This window comes from Pipra filicauda, unplaced genomic scaffold, assembly GCF_003945595.2.
Source record: "Pipra filicauda isolate LSUMZ 115617 unplaced genomic scaffold, ASM394559v2 scaffold3_size10097308_pilon, whole genome shotgun sequence".
NCBI classification, from domain to species: domain Eukaryota; kingdom Metazoa; phylum Chordata; class Aves; order Passeriformes; family Pipridae; genus Pipra; species Pipra filicauda.
Window position 1 is genome coordinate 7,817,397 of NW_024104532.1, and position 17,492 is coordinate 7,834,888.

At 38.9% G+C, this 17,492-nt stretch overlaps 1 protein-coding gene across 15 annotated transcripts in view; it reads left to right on the top strand.

Annotated features, from left to right (window-relative positions):
- TENM2 (teneurin transmembrane protein 2) overlaps positions 1-17,492 on the top strand; it is a 1,087,321-nt gene that overhangs the window by 736,384 nt on the left and 333,445 nt on the right. For 2 of the 15 annotated variants that reach the window (XM_027718840.2, XM_027718841.2), the window contains exon 1: positions 9,522-9,646. The exons of the other annotated variants lie outside the window; for them this stretch is intronic. In XM_027718840.2, coding sequence (XP_027574641.2) covers positions 9,601-9,646 — 46 coding nt within the window. In that variant the 5' untranslated portion in view covers positions 9,522-9,600. Of the gene's footprint in view, positions 1-9,521; positions 9,647-17,492 lie in introns of those variants that run through there. 15 annotated transcript variants of the gene reach the window in all.

Genomic DNA, 17,492 nt, shown 5'->3' on the forward strand with positions numbered 1-17,492 from the left:
TTATTCTCTCCTTTCTCCCTGGGGCAGCTGGAGGCTGGGGCTGTGTGGGGAGGGAGCCAGCTCTGGTTCCCTCTGGCCCGAGCACCTTTGGGTGTAGAGGCTCGGTCTGAAAAGAGCTGCAGCGTTCAATGAGTGCTGTGTTAGAGATTAAAGTTCCTGGAGTGGAACCCCCAGCCCTCAGCAGAGATACCACCTGTACAGCTGTGTTAAACTCAGCTTTAATGGTTTGGGGGGGCAAAGCATTGTGTTTATAGCTGAATAGCTCGAGCATTGGCATCCTCCTTACTTGCTGTTCTAGTAAATATTGGGTGTCATGAAAAAACTTGTGAATGTGTTACCCAGTTAGCAACTGGTACAGCTCCAGTTTGGCAGCCTCAGCTATTCTGCTGACCTTTGTCACTCCAGTACATCTTAGCACACTTCATCTCAGCCGAGAAGAGGTTTCTCAGAGTGTGACATAGCAGAGCACTCGGGTGCTTGCCTAATTCCATGAGCTGCTTTGAGGCCTTTGGGCAAGGAGATGTATAATAAATAAGCAGTTCTACAGGTAGATGTAGCACAGCTGTGGTGGCTGGGCAGGATCCCAGAGGAGGCAAACTCCTGATGGGTGACACCTGGGGAGCAGGGAGGGGCAGTGATTTTCCTGTCCCTGTATTGGAGAGTGGTGATTGCTTTAATTTGGGGCAGCTGAGGGAAGGACAGCTAACAGGGCAAAGTGGTGATTGCTTTCATTTGGGGCAGCTGAGGGAAGGGCAGCTAACAGGGCACAGGTGTGGCCACTTGCCAGCTCTTAACCCCTGCAGCGTGGGCCTGCCCAGAGCTGGTTTGTGTAGCCCAATTGCTTGTGGTCACCATCACATCTAGGGCTGCCTGAGGGTGGCACATAGCTCCAGAAAGGCAAGGCTGTGTGCTGTTTTTTCACAGATGTCATTTGAGTAGTGTAAGTAAGAGAAATGCATCTGTATCTTTAGTTTTGGGTGGCTTATCCTGGACTAACAGTTTCTTCCTGCTATCTTTATGGTAAATGTTTGTTTTGTCTTGTGAACTTTAAGCATTGCCAGGTGTTGAAAGTATTTCAATAGGATCCTTTCATTGCTCTTAAAGGACTTCCTGATAAGCATAAAGAAATGTTTCCATTCTAGTGAATACCTGAAAATGTATTTTTAGGCCTTGGATCAGACATAACTTATGATGGTAGAATGGGTCTGGCTAATTCTTATCAAACTGAGAAGCATTTTGAAAATTAAATTCACAGTACTATATGTTTCTTCACACATTTTGTTTCTTTGTCATGAACATGTATTGGTTGATGTCAATTAATAACTTGTGAATTTGGTTAACAGGAAATCTGTTAGAGTTGAGACAAAAACTAGGTGTTATGATAGAGATGAGGGCAACAGAGTGCTTATAACATGCCTGATGATTTATGCATTCCATGCCTGCACTCATATCCTTTATGCTAAAAGAAAAAACAACAGCAGGAGCATGGTATTGCTTTACATTATTGTAGTTACCTTGAAACTCTAGTCAGCAGAAAAATCTGTAATGAATAAGGTTTTATAGAATTTCATCGGGGATCCAGATGTTTTTCCATAGAGTAAGCACAGTTTAAATAGAGAAAAATGAGGGGAGAAAAAAGGTCTGGTTGTTGTGGGTTTTTTTGAATATGTAGATACCCCTTCCTGATGTTGTCAAGCATAGTTTTCAAAGTACCTGTACAAATCAACTGTTATCTATACTCCATTCATAGATGGGGGTACTGGGTCACAGGGAGAAGAAGTGTATTTAAAAAAGTCATAAAAAACACCCCAAAACAGGAAGTTCATGAAAAGAGGAAATCGAGGTTATTAGAAAAATTGAGCACTATGAAATTTGTTTCTCTGTGGTTTTGTTTTGGTTTGGTTTTCAGGATTGTACCTCTTAAATATTGTGCTTTTGGTGTGCATTAAGATGGGCACTTTCTGGGAAGTCTGTGTGACTCCCTCATGTTGTTCAGTGTAGTTCATATCTATTCCTGGCAACTTCCAGAGGGTTTTTTTGGTAATCAGTGTCTGAAATTGTACCACTGTATTCCAGATTTCATAAGTAAGGATCAGGTAACTGTAAAAGGGTGTTGGCTGATACGTAAAGTTTTTTAATTTCTTCAGTGATTGTCACAGGAGAGAGAGGGTTGAAAATGACAATGGCTGAAAAACAGTAAAAGTAAAGATAGTTAGCTCTTCTTTTTTTGTGAACTGTTTTTTCACTTTGTCAGAAACTGTTTAGGAGAAAGCTTTTGCTTTAATGACTCTGGCTTCATAAAGTTGAAGAACATTTCATATAACAGCCAGATAGTTCATTAGTGCTCTCACTGGTCACCAGTAACCCACCACTCAGCTGAGTGGAAGAAATGGTACAGTCTCAGCTGAGTTTCCATGGAATCAAAATCTGTATGTTCTAAAGAAAAAAACATTGGGGGGAAGAGAGGGGGAATTTGAATGTTGTTTTTAAATTGTGATTATTTTTAAATACAGCAAATTACTTGCCATGAATGTTTTTAAGAGAATGGACATACTTAAAAAGCCACATCTTGCTATTTATAATGTGATCTGGTTGTGTTTCAGAGCTGTGAAACAGTCATCGTAAAACCAAACCTAAAATGTGCATTTAAATATTTTTAAGTTTTAATCATCCATACTGTAATGTCATATTTGCTTTTTACAGCATTTCTAATATGCATGTGTTTTTTGGAATATTTCTGTCGCTTTTTAACAACTTGCCTAAAATCCTATATCTTAAAGTTCTCAAGAGTCAATCATGTCAAGCTCTTGGTGTTCTCAACATTCTAATGAGCACTTCACATTTACCCTTTCTTTCTTTTTTTCTTTTGCTTCTCTGTGTGTTCTCTTCGTGGTGTGACAGGGATAAAGGCAGGAATGACTTTTCTGGTTCATACCACAGGTTCATCAAAACCTCTGTCTGATGTGAGCTGAGGGAATGCCAAGAAAAGGGGTCCAAGGGTGCTTTTATGTGCCACGTCAACCCTTGTTTGTGGAACTTTGCTCTGTGTTCTGTACCACAACAGATGGGGAGTAAACCCAGACTTGCTTGAAGCTACCTACCCTTTTTCTTACCTACTCATTTGTTGAGTCACAGTATAGATGCAGCGTGAAACTGTTAAATAAAAGAACCTCTTGACTCATGTGATGAGTAAGGCTCTGCAAATATTCAGGCAGCACGGAGGGACTGTGCAGTTGTTTTTCTATATTGTTGTTTGACATTGCTGGTGTAGCAGTATCTCCAGTTATCTCCATGGCTGTGGTAGCTGTTGGTGTAAAGGTAACTGTTCATCAGGAGTCTGTTATACACGTGCAGAAATGGAAATCTTCCAAGTTCTCTAGAGGTCTTTCAGCTAGCCTAGTAAGCTGAGAGGGCTTGATAATTTTGTTTCATGAGATAAGGTATTCTGTTACAGTATATTAGTCCTCTTGGTCCCTACATGAAAAAATTTGAACCATTAAATGAATTTTCTGGTGTTACTAGTGAGGTAAGACCTAATCCTTAATCTTAATCCTGTAAGACCTTTGTGCTTCAAATACGAAAAGATGTGATATACATATGAAAAGTGGAGTTCTGGTGCAAAAACTGTGGATCAGGACATGAATAAACAAGAGCAAGTATTAAGAAAGTAAGACCTTTGTTCCTGTTTTTCACTTCTGCTGTGTCCTGTATTAGAGATGGAGCACCATTTTTCTGTTTTCATCTTGGAACTTCACTCTTTAAAAGTTTTTGATTACACACTCCCCGCCCCTCTTTATTTCTTGGCCATCTCTTGCAGTTTTAGGCGTCCTTGGCTCATGAGACAGATCAAATTCAGCTCCAGAAGGGCAGAAGGTCTTTGGACCCTGACAACAAACAATTTAAAGAGGTTTATAGATTTGATTCTGTGTTTCCAGATTACCCGGCCGATATGCTTGTGTCGAGATCAGCCCACAAAAAAAAAAAGGGTTTTGATGACCCTGGTTATTAGGGAATGACAGCAGTGGCCTTTTAATTTGTTGACATCCTTCTGCTTTTTGCCATCTCTATCGTAGGTGTAGCAAAGCAGTGTACATAGAATCTGGAATTGAATTCACAGCAGAAATAATCTCACAATAGAAGTCAGCCTGAATATAGGTCAAGTTAGTGCATAGGAAACCAACACATCTTCAAAGCTGTGGCTCAAAGAAGTACTGAATGCTCAAGGGTATACTTAAGGCATGAATGTTGCATATTAATTCAGAGGACTGGGCAGTAAAACTGGGGTATGTTCAGTTTCTAAGTGTGTTGCCCTGTACTCTAAAATAAATTGTCCTCTGGGTGAAGCAATGTACTCTCTTGTCTCAGTGTAGATTTGTGTTTCATGTAAAGAACTTAAATTATCTGGTTGTGAAGAAAATCCTTCACGAGCTGCACGGTGCTCTCCTGGAAGCCTCCTTTGTCTTTGCAGGCAGAAGGTGCCTGTGGAGGAGCTCTCTGCCCATGACAGGCAGAAATCATGGCAGGCACACCTGAATCTTGGAGGCAAATGATTCTTTCCATTCCTAATGTTATTTGAGGCACAGGGGTTTCACATGAACTGGCTGCCATTTAGGCACACATGAAGGTAATCTGTTTGCTGCTGTTTTAAAAAGATTTAAAAAGTCTTCTGGGAGAGATATTTCAGGAAATGTTTGAGTACTGAGGACAGTCTTAAAAGGCCTTAGCATTTGTGACTGTAATTGGAGTAAAAATTCTAAACAGACAACAAGTTGGTGCCACAGAAGTCTGAATTTTGAAGTGTCATTTTAATGCATATTCCTCTATGGTTTTACAAGTAAATAGAAGGGCAGGGTGGAATTACATGTCCTTTGAAATTAGTGTTCCCAAATAACCAAGAACATACTGATTATCTCCTATTTTAGCACTTTAGCAAAATTTACAAAAGTACTGATTTCCATTCATTCATGAAATTATTGGTTTTGAAATATACTAACACTTATTTTTATGAAATAGAGAAAACTACAGATTAACCATGTAAACAGAATAACAACTTAGGTATTAGTTATTATCACTTACTGAGTCCACAATGATAAGAATCAAAGATTATTTTTAGTAGCCATTAAGAAATCTGCATGACTCATTACAAGCTGCTTCTGCTGGTATTTTCTTTTTGTTTCCTTTGCAGAACACTTGCCTGTCCCTTCTCTCGTGTAACACAGGCAGTCATAGATCAGTTTGTTCAGCCATGCATACAGTGAGTAAGGTTGTAGTGTTTGGACCAAATGGAGGTCATAAACAGTTTTAATTTATAATGATGCTATCACATGTATTCAGTTATGCTCAAAAAGCTGCATTTAAGTGGTTTTATAATTCATACCAGCAATAGCATCACAGTTTTTCTTCACCCTGCCAGGCTGTTGTGTGTAGCTTGTGCAAGGTCTTTATCCTGTGCCTCTCACCAGTAAAATTATGTCTGATCCAGACACTTGTTTTACCCCACCAAGTGCATTTCTTGTTGTAAATTGGATGCTGGGAAGTTAAGTATAGACAATATAAGACACAAGGGGTTTTCTTGTGTGCTCTGCCTCAGTTCTAACCCTTGTGCTACTCCTTGTATTTGCTCTGAGCAGTGAACAGATCACAGTCTAGGGAATGGTGGCTGGGGAGGGATGAAGGGCCTCACTGTGCCATTCTGCTTGTGTAGTGTTTGTGGTGTAAGAGATCCAAAGGTATTATTGCAACAGAGTTTGTGGAGGAAAACGGTGGTATGCTTTATTAAATCAGTGGATGTAACTGAAAAAAAAAAAAAATAAATGCTTTCAGGCACAGTCTGTCTTCAGGTCTGAAACAGAAGAAACAAAACCAAAAGGTTGGAGAAATCACCAACCTTTGTGTTTATATCACCCAACTAGGTAGTTGGCAAAGAGAGTCTTTGCTAGATGTAAAATACAGAAGGATATTGCTAAGAGGAGGTGGTCATCAGCTCTTTTGCATAGTCAGAAGCTTTCATTTAGCTCCAAAGTCAGAGTGTTTCTGGCCAGTAGTCCCTGTGGTAGGTGTGAGCACTTTTGTAGTCATTTGCCACTTTATTTCCCCATAATTTGCTGTCGTGATGCTCCATGTTCTACATAACGCTGCATTTTTCTGGGAGGGGGCCGTGGGGATCCAGCACCATTGAAACAATGCCATGTGTTGAATGTTCTTAAACTGCTTTGTTACTACACAGGTTTGGAGTCACAGGGTAGGTGTTTGCATGCAGGCTAATGACTTCCTAGACCTAAAACAAACAGAAGAATGATCCAGTTTTCTAGTAGAGTAGGCAAGTAATGGATTAAGAGGTTTTCTGTGATTAAACTTGTCTTGGCTTCCTCAGATAAGATTGAGGGAGAGCTCTGATTTAGTTATTTTCTCTGTAATGGTGAAAGTGTATTAAAAAAAGAAAAAAAAGGGCTGGGAATCAGTTATTTATATCTCTGCACAAAACAGTATTACTAGTACATTTCTGTGTTATTTGTAATGTTCTCTGGTGTGGTGCTGGTATGCTCCTGGAGTACTGCTTGAAGAAGTTTAAGTGGAAGCACATTTAACAGCAGTAAAATAGAGTTTTGGCATTCATGTTTGTCAAAGCCTTGCCTGTCTTATGGAAACGTGGCTGATTTATAGAATAACTCACTTCCATAGGAGAATGACTTGCTTTGCTCACTGGAGCTGTAAGGAGTCAAGCAGTTCAGTGTCCAAACATTTTTAGTTCAAACACAAGGTCAGTTCTTGTAGAAAACAATTTATTTATTCCTTGTACAAGCTTATGCTGAGTTTTAACCACACAATCTTACATCTTCCATGAAAACAAGCTGCATGCATGTTTTCAAGTGTTTTGTTGACCTTGGATGCAAATGCAGGGTCTTGATTCCATTGTGGATTTGTAGATAGGTCTGTGAGGATGAATAAATACTTCTAGAAGTATGAATATACATGTTTGCATTTTTTGGAAGTTGTCATGGATATAATCTAGTACATTGTAAGAGATGTGGAAACTTCTTATCAAGTCTTCCATGAGAAAAGCAATTTACCAGTAAGGGTGAGAAAATACAAAATTAACAGGAAACAGGAAATATCTCTTCCTTAATTGTTCCTGTTATTCATTTTAAGTGTGCACAGGCCTAAGCACACACTGCACAGGCAGAGGGGCTTCTTATAGGAACTTGGAACTTCTTTTTGCTTGTTTTCTTTTTAAAAAGTAGATAGACACTTCCTTTAGAGTATTTACTAATAATAGTCTAGAAAAAATTTGCAATAACTGAACACATGGATCTCCATTTCTCTCTCATCTTAGTGTCCCCCTGAATTTTAAGGTAGTGTTTATTTCCATAAAACAGGAGACCTTTGTAATACCAGCAGAGCAAGGAGAAGTACTTGATCCATCACACAAACTGCTCCAGTGCTTGGTCAGGCTAATGCTGTAGGGAGAGAGGTTTAAAAGCCCATTGTTCTTACTAATATTTGTCTCCTTATGGTAAATTTTACTCTGAGCTCACATGTTGAAGATGGCACAAGGTTAGTGAGAATCTGATTTTAATGGGACTGTATTTATGTCAGTGTATTGCCAGTCCCCAGGGGACAAAAAATAAGAGGTGGAACACTGAAGCAATCACAAATTTATCAGTAAGTGTGGGTGGGGTCTGGGTCAGTTTGCAACCTTAAATTAAAGATTTGTTTTGCAATATAGCAATTTGCTATACAAATATGAAAACTGGATACCAACTGTCCAGAGCTTCTGGTGAGATTCTGGAGGCTAGAATTCACAGAAAAACATCAAGTCTTGAAAGTTTTGTGGTACAATAATGATACATAAGTACTCAGTGTTGAAATGGACCACTGATACCCTGATAATCGCTTGTGAACTCATCTTTGGAACTGGAAAACTCTTACAACAGAGGATACTGAATTATGTAGAGCTGTTAGAACATTGTTTTTTAAGTTACATATCTGAAGGCACGGATGCCCAGAGGTCACATGTGTGACTTGTATAAGCTGGCACAGCAGAGTGCTGGACGGATCTAGGTCCGGATTTCCAGCATCTCACTGACATGGTCCTTCCTTTTCCCTGAGCTGAGGTGGTAGGATTCAAGGGAAGGCCCAAATAGGGTGGTGCAGCAAAGAAAATGTGTTCTTTTCCAGGTGTGTTTAGATCTCCATGTACCAGCCAGGTCTGACCATGGACTTGTGTCAGTTCTGCAGACAAGTACCATGTGTGCTTTGGACCAGCTGGCAAAAAGCCTTTACCATGAAAAGGTAAAAGGTATAAAAAAGTGAATTACAGAAGCAGTCCTGATGTTACAGATGGTATCTGTAGTTAGAAAAAAACACCAACCAAACCATCCACACACACAACCAACCCTCATGTTGCATGAAAATCAACCCTACTTGTATGAGGACTTAGTGTGGACTTGTATTAGGACTTAGAGCTTTTGTAAATGACTAGGAATTCATAATTAACTTTAAAATTTTAAATTTAGGTTTAACCTTGTAATTCCTTTTACAAATATTGGAAATCTGAAAGTACCTCTGATGGATTCCTTTAAAAATGTTAGTTCCAGGTCACATTTTTTCCTTTCCTACTACTTAGTGCAACTTCATCTTCAAATTACAAGGTAAATAGAATTAAGTGTCTGAAATGCCATTTTTTAAAAAAACAGATTTATCAATGCTAATATGTTTTACTGCTATGAAAACCCAGTTATTAACATTAAACATTTGTTCAGTCATTTGTTTATCAGTGGCAGTTTGTTAGCAGTTATAAGTAGAATTCCATCTGCCAGTTAAACTATATTGTATATTGATGCTGAAATTAGCAGCTTCTGCTTTTTGGGGGTGGGGGGACGGTGTCTTTCCTAATGAATACATGAACTTAATTGCACATAAATGCATCTCTGGAAGATGGTCGGGGGGCATCTCAGGTGTACTGCACACGAGTCTACCAGCCAGGCAAAAACAGGCACACACTGTGATTATCTCAGTTTTCAAACCTGGAAGAGACAAGAATGTGTTGCTAAATGAGAGAGGCAGTATGTCATGCTCACTGAGATAAAAACAGAAGCTGCCAGACACTTTGGCTTTATTCTGCGAATTCGTTGCTTCAAAACTCTCCTCTTTTCTCCCTGCTCATTCTCCCTCCCATTCTCATTCTTTCTCTTCCCCTCGTTGCTGTCGCGATCTCTCTCTCATTGTTCTCTCCCTCTTTCCCCCGTCTTTGATGCACATACGTTGTCACATTTCATTGACTCTCCCCTCTTCTCTGTTCTTACACTCACGCCTAGTGGTGCTTCAGCCAGAGCTCGCAGCCTCTCCGCCGAGTTTTAGTCATGTGTGAAGCTCAGTTTGATCGAGCGCTCCTTTTCTGCCTTTTCACTCTCGCAAAAGATTAAAAGGTGGCGTCACATCGCTCGCCGGCTCTTTCCCGCAGGAGGGACTTAAAAGGGACAACAAAAACTAATCACTTTGAATAAGCGTTCTCTAAAAAAAAAAAAAAAAAAAAAAAAAAAAAAAAGGGACTTAGCTGTGCAATTTGAGGCCGGTGCTAAGGATTGGGAAGGCTAGAGGATGCTTCATACTGCTAACAAGGGAAGGAAGCCTTCAGCTGAGGCAGGTAAGAAGTGTCTGAATCCGAATGTTTTATGGAGTGCTCGGTCGGAGCGGTGGATTTCCAGCGTTCTGTAACTGAGGCGAGCAACTGCAGCAAGAGGCAGCATCGGTGTTGTATCAGATTCCTTTTGTTTAAGATGTAAAGTATCTGCTATAAATTGAATTAGAAATGGGGTTGGGTGGATGCTGTATTCACACTGAATGCTTGGTTTTTTCCCCTCTTTTTTTTTTCTGTGTATCAAAATAAATCAGAGCGCCAGCTTTTGTGAAAGCTGGACTTTGCTTAGGGTTAAATTCAGTGCTTAAATCTCAGTGTAAGAGATGCTTTTGAGTCTTATAACCCTCGGGGAGCTTGCATTCTGCAATGTGATTGCAACAGCTAAACAAACAAAAATAATTTACTTATTTACTATTTATTGTGTAATGCAAAATCCAGCATTGAGTTTAGGTCTAGGTGAATATGGTTTGTTTGCCTGGCATTTCATCAGACGAATAGCTCTACCCTTTTAGACGTACTGTAAAACCTATTTCGTGTTTATGTTTTGTAAATTGAGATTAAGTAGCATCCTGAATGAAATACGTGACTAAAACTCGTAAAATGCATCTGTGTTTAGTAAAGCAATCGCCAAATTAGAATAATGGATTTATGTCAGTTGTCAAATGGAGTTAACTCTGAAAGTGCTGTCCACAAGTGCACTTGGATTACAATAAAGGGCTTTCTATTTTAACAGTTATTGAGAGGAGCTAATTTATCAGGCAAAGCCTATGAACTTAAGTCTTGTGATAATAAGAAATTCTATAGCCGAAAGGGTTTGTGGTTTTGGGAAACGTGCCCTTTTATTCTCCATAAAAATACATGGAGGCTTTATAGGGATTCCAAAAGGCAAAAATAATTTTAATTACTTCTAAAATTTTACATGCTCATAAGTGCCTTTTATTCACAACTGGTATATTTAACTATTGGGACTTCTGTTTCTGGTCTTCACTGGCTTTGGTGCCTTTTTTTCTCTCCTACATTTTTACAGTTGCTCCCTGTATTAGCAAACTGAGACTCAAAATAGGAGGAAGGGATTTTGAGCAGCAGTTTCATTGTCACACTGAAAAGTGAACAAGCAGTCAAGGATAGTTAGACCATTATTAGGGCTTTAGAGGAAGGCAAATAATATTGTAGTGACCAGAGTTTATTGTGAAGTGGAGCACTTATTAGCTGGCCCTGAAAGCAGAGCTGTGAGAAGCCAACTTGGTGAGCTGTCAGAGAGTAAACAGCGTTTGATAGGCAGAATTTCGTGTTGCAGACCCACAAATGAGCACGCTGAGGGTTGAAATGAGCGGGTTTGCTTGAGAACTTTGGTCTTTGGGCAAGTTTCCCCCAGCGCCTCAGCCCTGCTCGCGGCGTCCGAGTGCGCAGAGCTCCGGACCTCGCAAAATTCCACGGCAGGGCTTTCTGTGGCCGTTTGCAGTGGCAGGTTCCACAGGACAGGCAGTGACAAGCCAGCACTCAGCTGAGCAGGATCAACCCCCAGGGAAGCTGAGTCTCCCAGCAGCGAAGAAGGGACTTCACACCTTAGTACTCACCTTCAGTGGGAGTTAACCAGACACCTTCCTCTCATAGAAGGGGACAGATTTTATTTTTTTCCTGAGGACCTGAAATGAGACAAGACAACTTGTAAATGTTTCATTATTTTGTTGTGGACATTTTTTACTTTTTAACTTTGCCGAACCTGTTTATTATTTGGTATTGGAATTGCCACTACACCTCTGTTTCACCTTCCAAAATGTTTCTGTGTGTTCTTCCAAGCTCTCTTCGTGCTTCAGTTCTGTTTACACACATGTTGGATCAAACTGCAATTAAGAGTAACTTCTCTGACAAAAATGAAAGTCCTGGATGTAGAGTGGTACTTTAAATGATATTTTGTGACTTATATACGGTGTATAAATGGTAGATGGCTTTTGATAGAAATTAGGTATGAAGACTTTGTTCCTTATGAAATGGCAGGAAACTAGAAGGTTGAAGACGAGCCACCTTGATCTGTTTGAGATCAGAATTGCAGAGGATTTCTCTCTCCTTTTGGCATTTGCTAACTCTGCCCTACTAGATGTTAAATGGGTGATTAATAGAAATAGCAGCATTTTACTGATGTTCCAGTAGATGTTGCTGGAGAGCAAAGTAAAGATTACTTCATCCACAGAAAGAAATGCAGTGAGATTACAAAAGCCAAAGAAAAACCTCAAGGCTTTTCATAATAAGAGACCAGTAATTTTTTACATCATTATTGTAGGTGCTATTCCATCTGAAAACCTGAGGAGATACGTGTGCTGAAAGGAGGCACATGTAGATACAACCATCTGCCTTCTTGTAAGGTTTTTAGGTTTTACTTCCCTCTTTTAAAATGTTATCACTAGTGTTAACATTGTTTGACATGTGTGTTTTTTTAGAGGAAGTGGTGGAAGACTATCCCTAAAAGTTAGTTGTTTGTTTGGGTTTTCTTTCCCCAATGCAACCACAAAATACAAATGTTTAAGTATAAATTAAGAAATGAAATGCATGCAACTTCAAAATTAGAATTCCAGTTCAATGAAGTTGCTTTCCTTTGAGAACAGCAAGAACTTGCCAAATCAACACATAGGATAATTAAAAGACAAAAAAAATGCCGTCTCTTAACTTGTACATTATTTTATATGTACTTTAAACTGGGAGCAATTGTGAGTTACCATCTTCTTATGTGATTAAATTCTGAGAGAAACCCTATGATGAGTCTCAGATCAATAAATTGTAGAGTACCTAATGGCAAACGTGAGAATAGAAAACTCTCTGGTGCTCTGTGCTAAAACTACTGTTTTATTAATTAATCTGATAAAACGATAAAGCAGTCCCAAAGGACAGGAGGATTTTAGTATACAGGCACTAACTGATGCAATTTCAGGCAACCACTGACCTCTATCTGTGGGAATATTTATTTTTGGAGATGATCATCAACCGTAACTGATTTCAAATTCAAAACACTAATGGGTGTTGTGTTGGTTTCTTTAATCCCAGCTTTTCATGTAAAGCAGGGTAAACATGCAAAACTTAGGCTACTCCTTATAAAATGGGATCTCTCTGCGTGCAAGTGGTTTGCACCTATTTGTACCTTAAATAAAAAAATTAAAAAAAGGAAAAACAAGAATTATTTGAAGATCATCTAGAGAAGAGATTTCTGGTTTTGGAATTAAAATGACTGTTTTGCTGAAGTTTATAATCCATAGCAGTGTGGCTTTATTTGGTTTGCCACTTAGCATGTAAGAAAATTTCAGCATCTGCTTATAATTGGAAAACGATGCAGATAGAAAAATGTGTGGCAGATCTCTACAGTCAATCTCCCATGTCATTTGCATTGTAAATTATTTATTTATTTATTGTAGTTTGTGTTTACTGTTTTCATGGGGTTTTGCAGATGTGTGCATCAAAATTTCTTTAATCTGACAAGCTTTAGGCTGATGTTTTGGTTTTTTTCCTGCACAGTTTTGCTGTTGCCAACAGGGGTTTTCCTTAATGTTCTGCTTCTTTAATTTATGGCTCAAACTGACAACTGTGCACCTACTAAGGCAATTCCATAACCTTCAGAAAACTGTTTGCATACTTTCTCTGCAGAAGTAAAATCTTTCTGCGTTTCATGAGGACGGTTTAGGCAATGTCAGTCTTTTACATATTTACTGAATAGTCATGTGGTTGTGAGGGTTTTTTTCCTCAGTCTTAATAGTTCCTAATGTTTTAGGGACAATTAGCCATGGCCATTGAAGGTTGTGCATCCCAGTTGGGCATGGCCAAAAGTTCATGAGCACTTTTCCATTTTTACAGTTCTGTGTCATTCAGAAAACTAAGCCTGACTGTTGCCTGTGAGAACATCACCTTCCCCACTGCAGTTTACCCTCAGACTTGCCAGTTCAATGAAATGATACACAATTTAGTTTAAAAGATTGTAATATGTCATGAGTTTCTAAAGAGAATTCCCTGTTGAAAACATTGACAAATTCAGTTGAAAGGCTCATGACACAATATAGCCCCGAGGAATAAACTTTTATCTTTGTATTTCTCAGTTCTCAAAGTCATGAAGAGAAAAGCAAGCACACTTGTATACTGGAATTTTGTTTAGGAGTACACTATGGAAAGCTCAGAATAGCTGAATAGGGTAAATAATTCTGGCCACAATTGAGTTTAGTGCCACAATTTCCAGTAGCAGCAGTACTGGCTTTGTAGGTTTGTCTCTGGATGCTTACTTATGTAAAAACAAACACAGAAATCTGAAATCATGTCTTTTAATTTAAGCCCATTTGAAATTTAAAAATACATACCTGGTCTCACATTATTGGAGCAGAGGGAGAGTGGATGTCTAGGAGTCTGCAGTAAGTTACTGAAATATAAAGCTGTGATATGTACATAGGAAAATGTACTGCAGGTAACAGTAATTTAATGACTTATTTGTGAAGCTTGTTTCAAATGCATCTATATCATTTGTTTCATCACTGTGATAGTCTTATTAAAATAGGTAAATAAAAAGGTGAATGAAAATAATGTAAAAAAATAGAAATAGGATTTGGCAATGGAGACATCTTAAGAATCTTCTAAAGGCAAAGACATGGATGAATATATTTTCCTTGTTTATGCTGCAATAACTCCTGAGTAACTCCAAGTAATGGATATAAGGAGGTTTTTTAGCTGTATTGTGTAGAATATATTTAGCTAACACAGTTCTTACTCAGTGCATGCAGTTTTTGAAGATACAGAGCTCAGTTGCTATCTATAGCTTATATTGATTTAATAAAATTCAACCTGTAGCTCATAGCTGATTCCAAATCAAATAAAATTTTTATTCTGTTACCACATGCAATGCGATTATAAGACTGTAAAACATTGCATTAAAGATTAGAAGGCTTTATCTCCCCTCCCACAAAGTAAAAAAAAAAAAAAAAGTGAAAAAGCTTTTTAGCTAAAGCTTTTTGAAGTAGGATGTTTTTTAAGATCCTTCTCCTAAACTTACCTTTCTGAGATTCCAGAGGATAAAATCATATGAAAGTATCTTATGAGTGGTCCTTCTCTATAGAACATTAGCAGTGTTAGAAACCCTAATGTATGTTTCCAGGAATTTTGCTATAGAACTGAATACAAGGTATGTGCCTTTCAGATTTCACATGTTAATTTTGTATATATTTCTGGTACTGTCTTTTGTTACACTTGACCTCAGAGCATTACCAAGTAATAGCTCTTAACAGTGGTAGTTATTCTAACATTGTTGGGGAAGAACAGAGTCTTTTCTGTTCCCCTCGTTTCTCTTCATTATTTGATTCATGTCTATTTTGAATAGATTTTAGTTGACAAATTCAACTCCTTCAGCCCTTTCTGCTTGGTCTAAATGTCAACCCCAACACAGGCTTTTGTGCAGTTTTTTCCCTGGCAGCAAAATGGAGACAAGGAATCTGCTGCAAGATGTTATCATTTGGTGGGGGGAAGAAGTGTTGATACTGAGTTGTGAGAGACTGATCTCCTCTCCCCACACACAATAAGGTCTGTTTTTCAGTAACTCGGAGTGTCTGGTTTGTAGCACTCCCTCCCCAGCAGGTATTTGTGCCTAAATGAAACCTGGATTATCTCAATATTTATATTGATATTTGTACTTGTAGCCTAATTCTGTACACAGCAGATAAGGCATGGTGTGTTTGTGTTGGAAGGACACAAAGAGAAGAGAGGGAATAAAAGCAAAAGACTTTGCATGTCTAGAAAACACAGGAGAGGGAACGTTTCCAAGAACAATGTGTGATTAGAGTAAAAACTGTAATATCAAATACTGCATGCAGATTCCTCTCAGGCCAATCTATTGTACTACTGCTCTAGTATGTGTACATGGACATAAATAATGTATATGTGCTATACATATATACATGCAGTCTCTAGAGGTCAGTAGAATGTAAGGAATGGGCAGATGTTCGGTTTTCTAATATGAGACTTGGAGATGCAGCATATCAGTTGTTGCTACCTAGAAAAGATGAATATGTTTCTAATGAAATTTGGAAGTGAAGTAATTAATCAGAGTTAACAAAGAGCTGAATGGAAGAGAATCATGCCTGTCTTGTTGCGGAAATGAGTGTAAATTATTTGTTTTGGGCAAATTCCTGATAAATGCTCATTTGTGTTCTAAGCAACTTGACAGCAATCCAAACCATGATTATTGTATTACAGCTCATTATACAGCATCTCCTTCCTACCTTCTCTGAGAGGATCTTTTAGAATGACTGAAATACAAATTAAAATGGTCTTTTGAGAGAGCTTATGTCAAATGCAAAGCAAATTAGGGCTCCAGTGCAGGCAACACATTTTCTTTTCACATTTACACAGTTAGCCATGGCCAGCCTTAAAAAATTAATTGTTTTATCCTTGTTCACTACCTTCTAACATGAAATCTTCTGAATGAACTGATCACTCGTGGTTGAAGGTTCTGGTTTCTTTTTTAAAACTGCTCTCACAGAATCATTTAAGCTGGAAATGACCTCTAAGATATCGAGCCCAGCCTATGACTGAACAGCACCGTGTCAACTACACCAGAGCACTAACACCATGTCCAGTTCTTTCTTGAACACCTCCGGGGATGGGCACTCCACCACCTCCCTGGGCAACCTCTTCCAATGCCTGAGCACCCTTTTGGTGAAGAAATTCTTCCTGAAGTCCAACCTGAACCTCCCTTGTGGCAATTTGAGGCCGTTTCCTCTCATCCTGTCCCTTGTTCCCTGGGAGCAGAGCCCGACCCCCACCTGGCTCCACCCTCCTGTCAGGGAGTTGTAGAGAGTGAGAAAGTCCCCCCTGAGCCTCCTTTTCTCCAGGCTGAGCCCCTCCAGCTCCCTCAGCTGCTCCTGGTGCCCCCCAACTCTGTTCCCTTCTCTGGAGCCACTCCAGCCCCTCCGTTTCTGGAGCATACACAAGAACATTGTTTTATGTTTCCATTTTTTTCTGGAGGAGAATGATAAACTGTTTCATTGCCTTGGTACACGGATTTTTTTTTTTATTTTTTTTTTTTTTAAGTCAGCATTGGGCAGGATACAGGAATCCAAGTCCAATGCAGTGAACACAAGAGATAATAGGCTTCATTGGATGTGAAACCCATGTGGCTGGATTTAAATGTAGTTAGGTGTTAAATTTATATATATAAAAAGGTCCTTAGAAATGAGTGGTTTATATGCTCTCTGTTTCTCTCTTCAAAGATGCTATTTGGGTGGTATTTGATATCTTTCTTCTGTTTATGTTGTAGTTATGCTTTGCACTGTGATAGGACAATTCCTGTCATGGAATTAGTTAGGTCATCAATTCCTTTTTCACTTGTTATTTTTGTTAGTTTACCTGGAAGCTATGCCTAGCTATGTCCCTAGGTACTCTGGAAGGGATCTTTCAAAATAGTGTACACACTTGTTTTAGTTGTTGCAGGAATCATTCTGCTTTTCTTCCCCCATTGTTCTTTGAATATACTGAAAACTTTCTGTAAGCATTAGGTGTGACAAAGCAAAGATGTGGAAGTGGAGATCAAAACTTCAGTGTATCTACTTTTGGAGAAGTAGGAAGGCTGTCAATATTCATTAAATGTATGCTTGTATCATAAAACTGTGAAGGTAATGCAAGATGTCCTTGGATTCATTATTAGAAACCAAGAAACTAGTATGGCCCCTCAGAATTTACAGAGTTATTTCATGTGCTGGAATGGATGCTGAAGAACCTGTTCTCACAGTTTATCTATAGAAACTGAAGAGCAGCTGAAGTTAATATAACCAAAAAAGAAAAGCTGCCTCTATAAATGGTGAAGAATGGACTTCCTCAGTCTGAAATGATG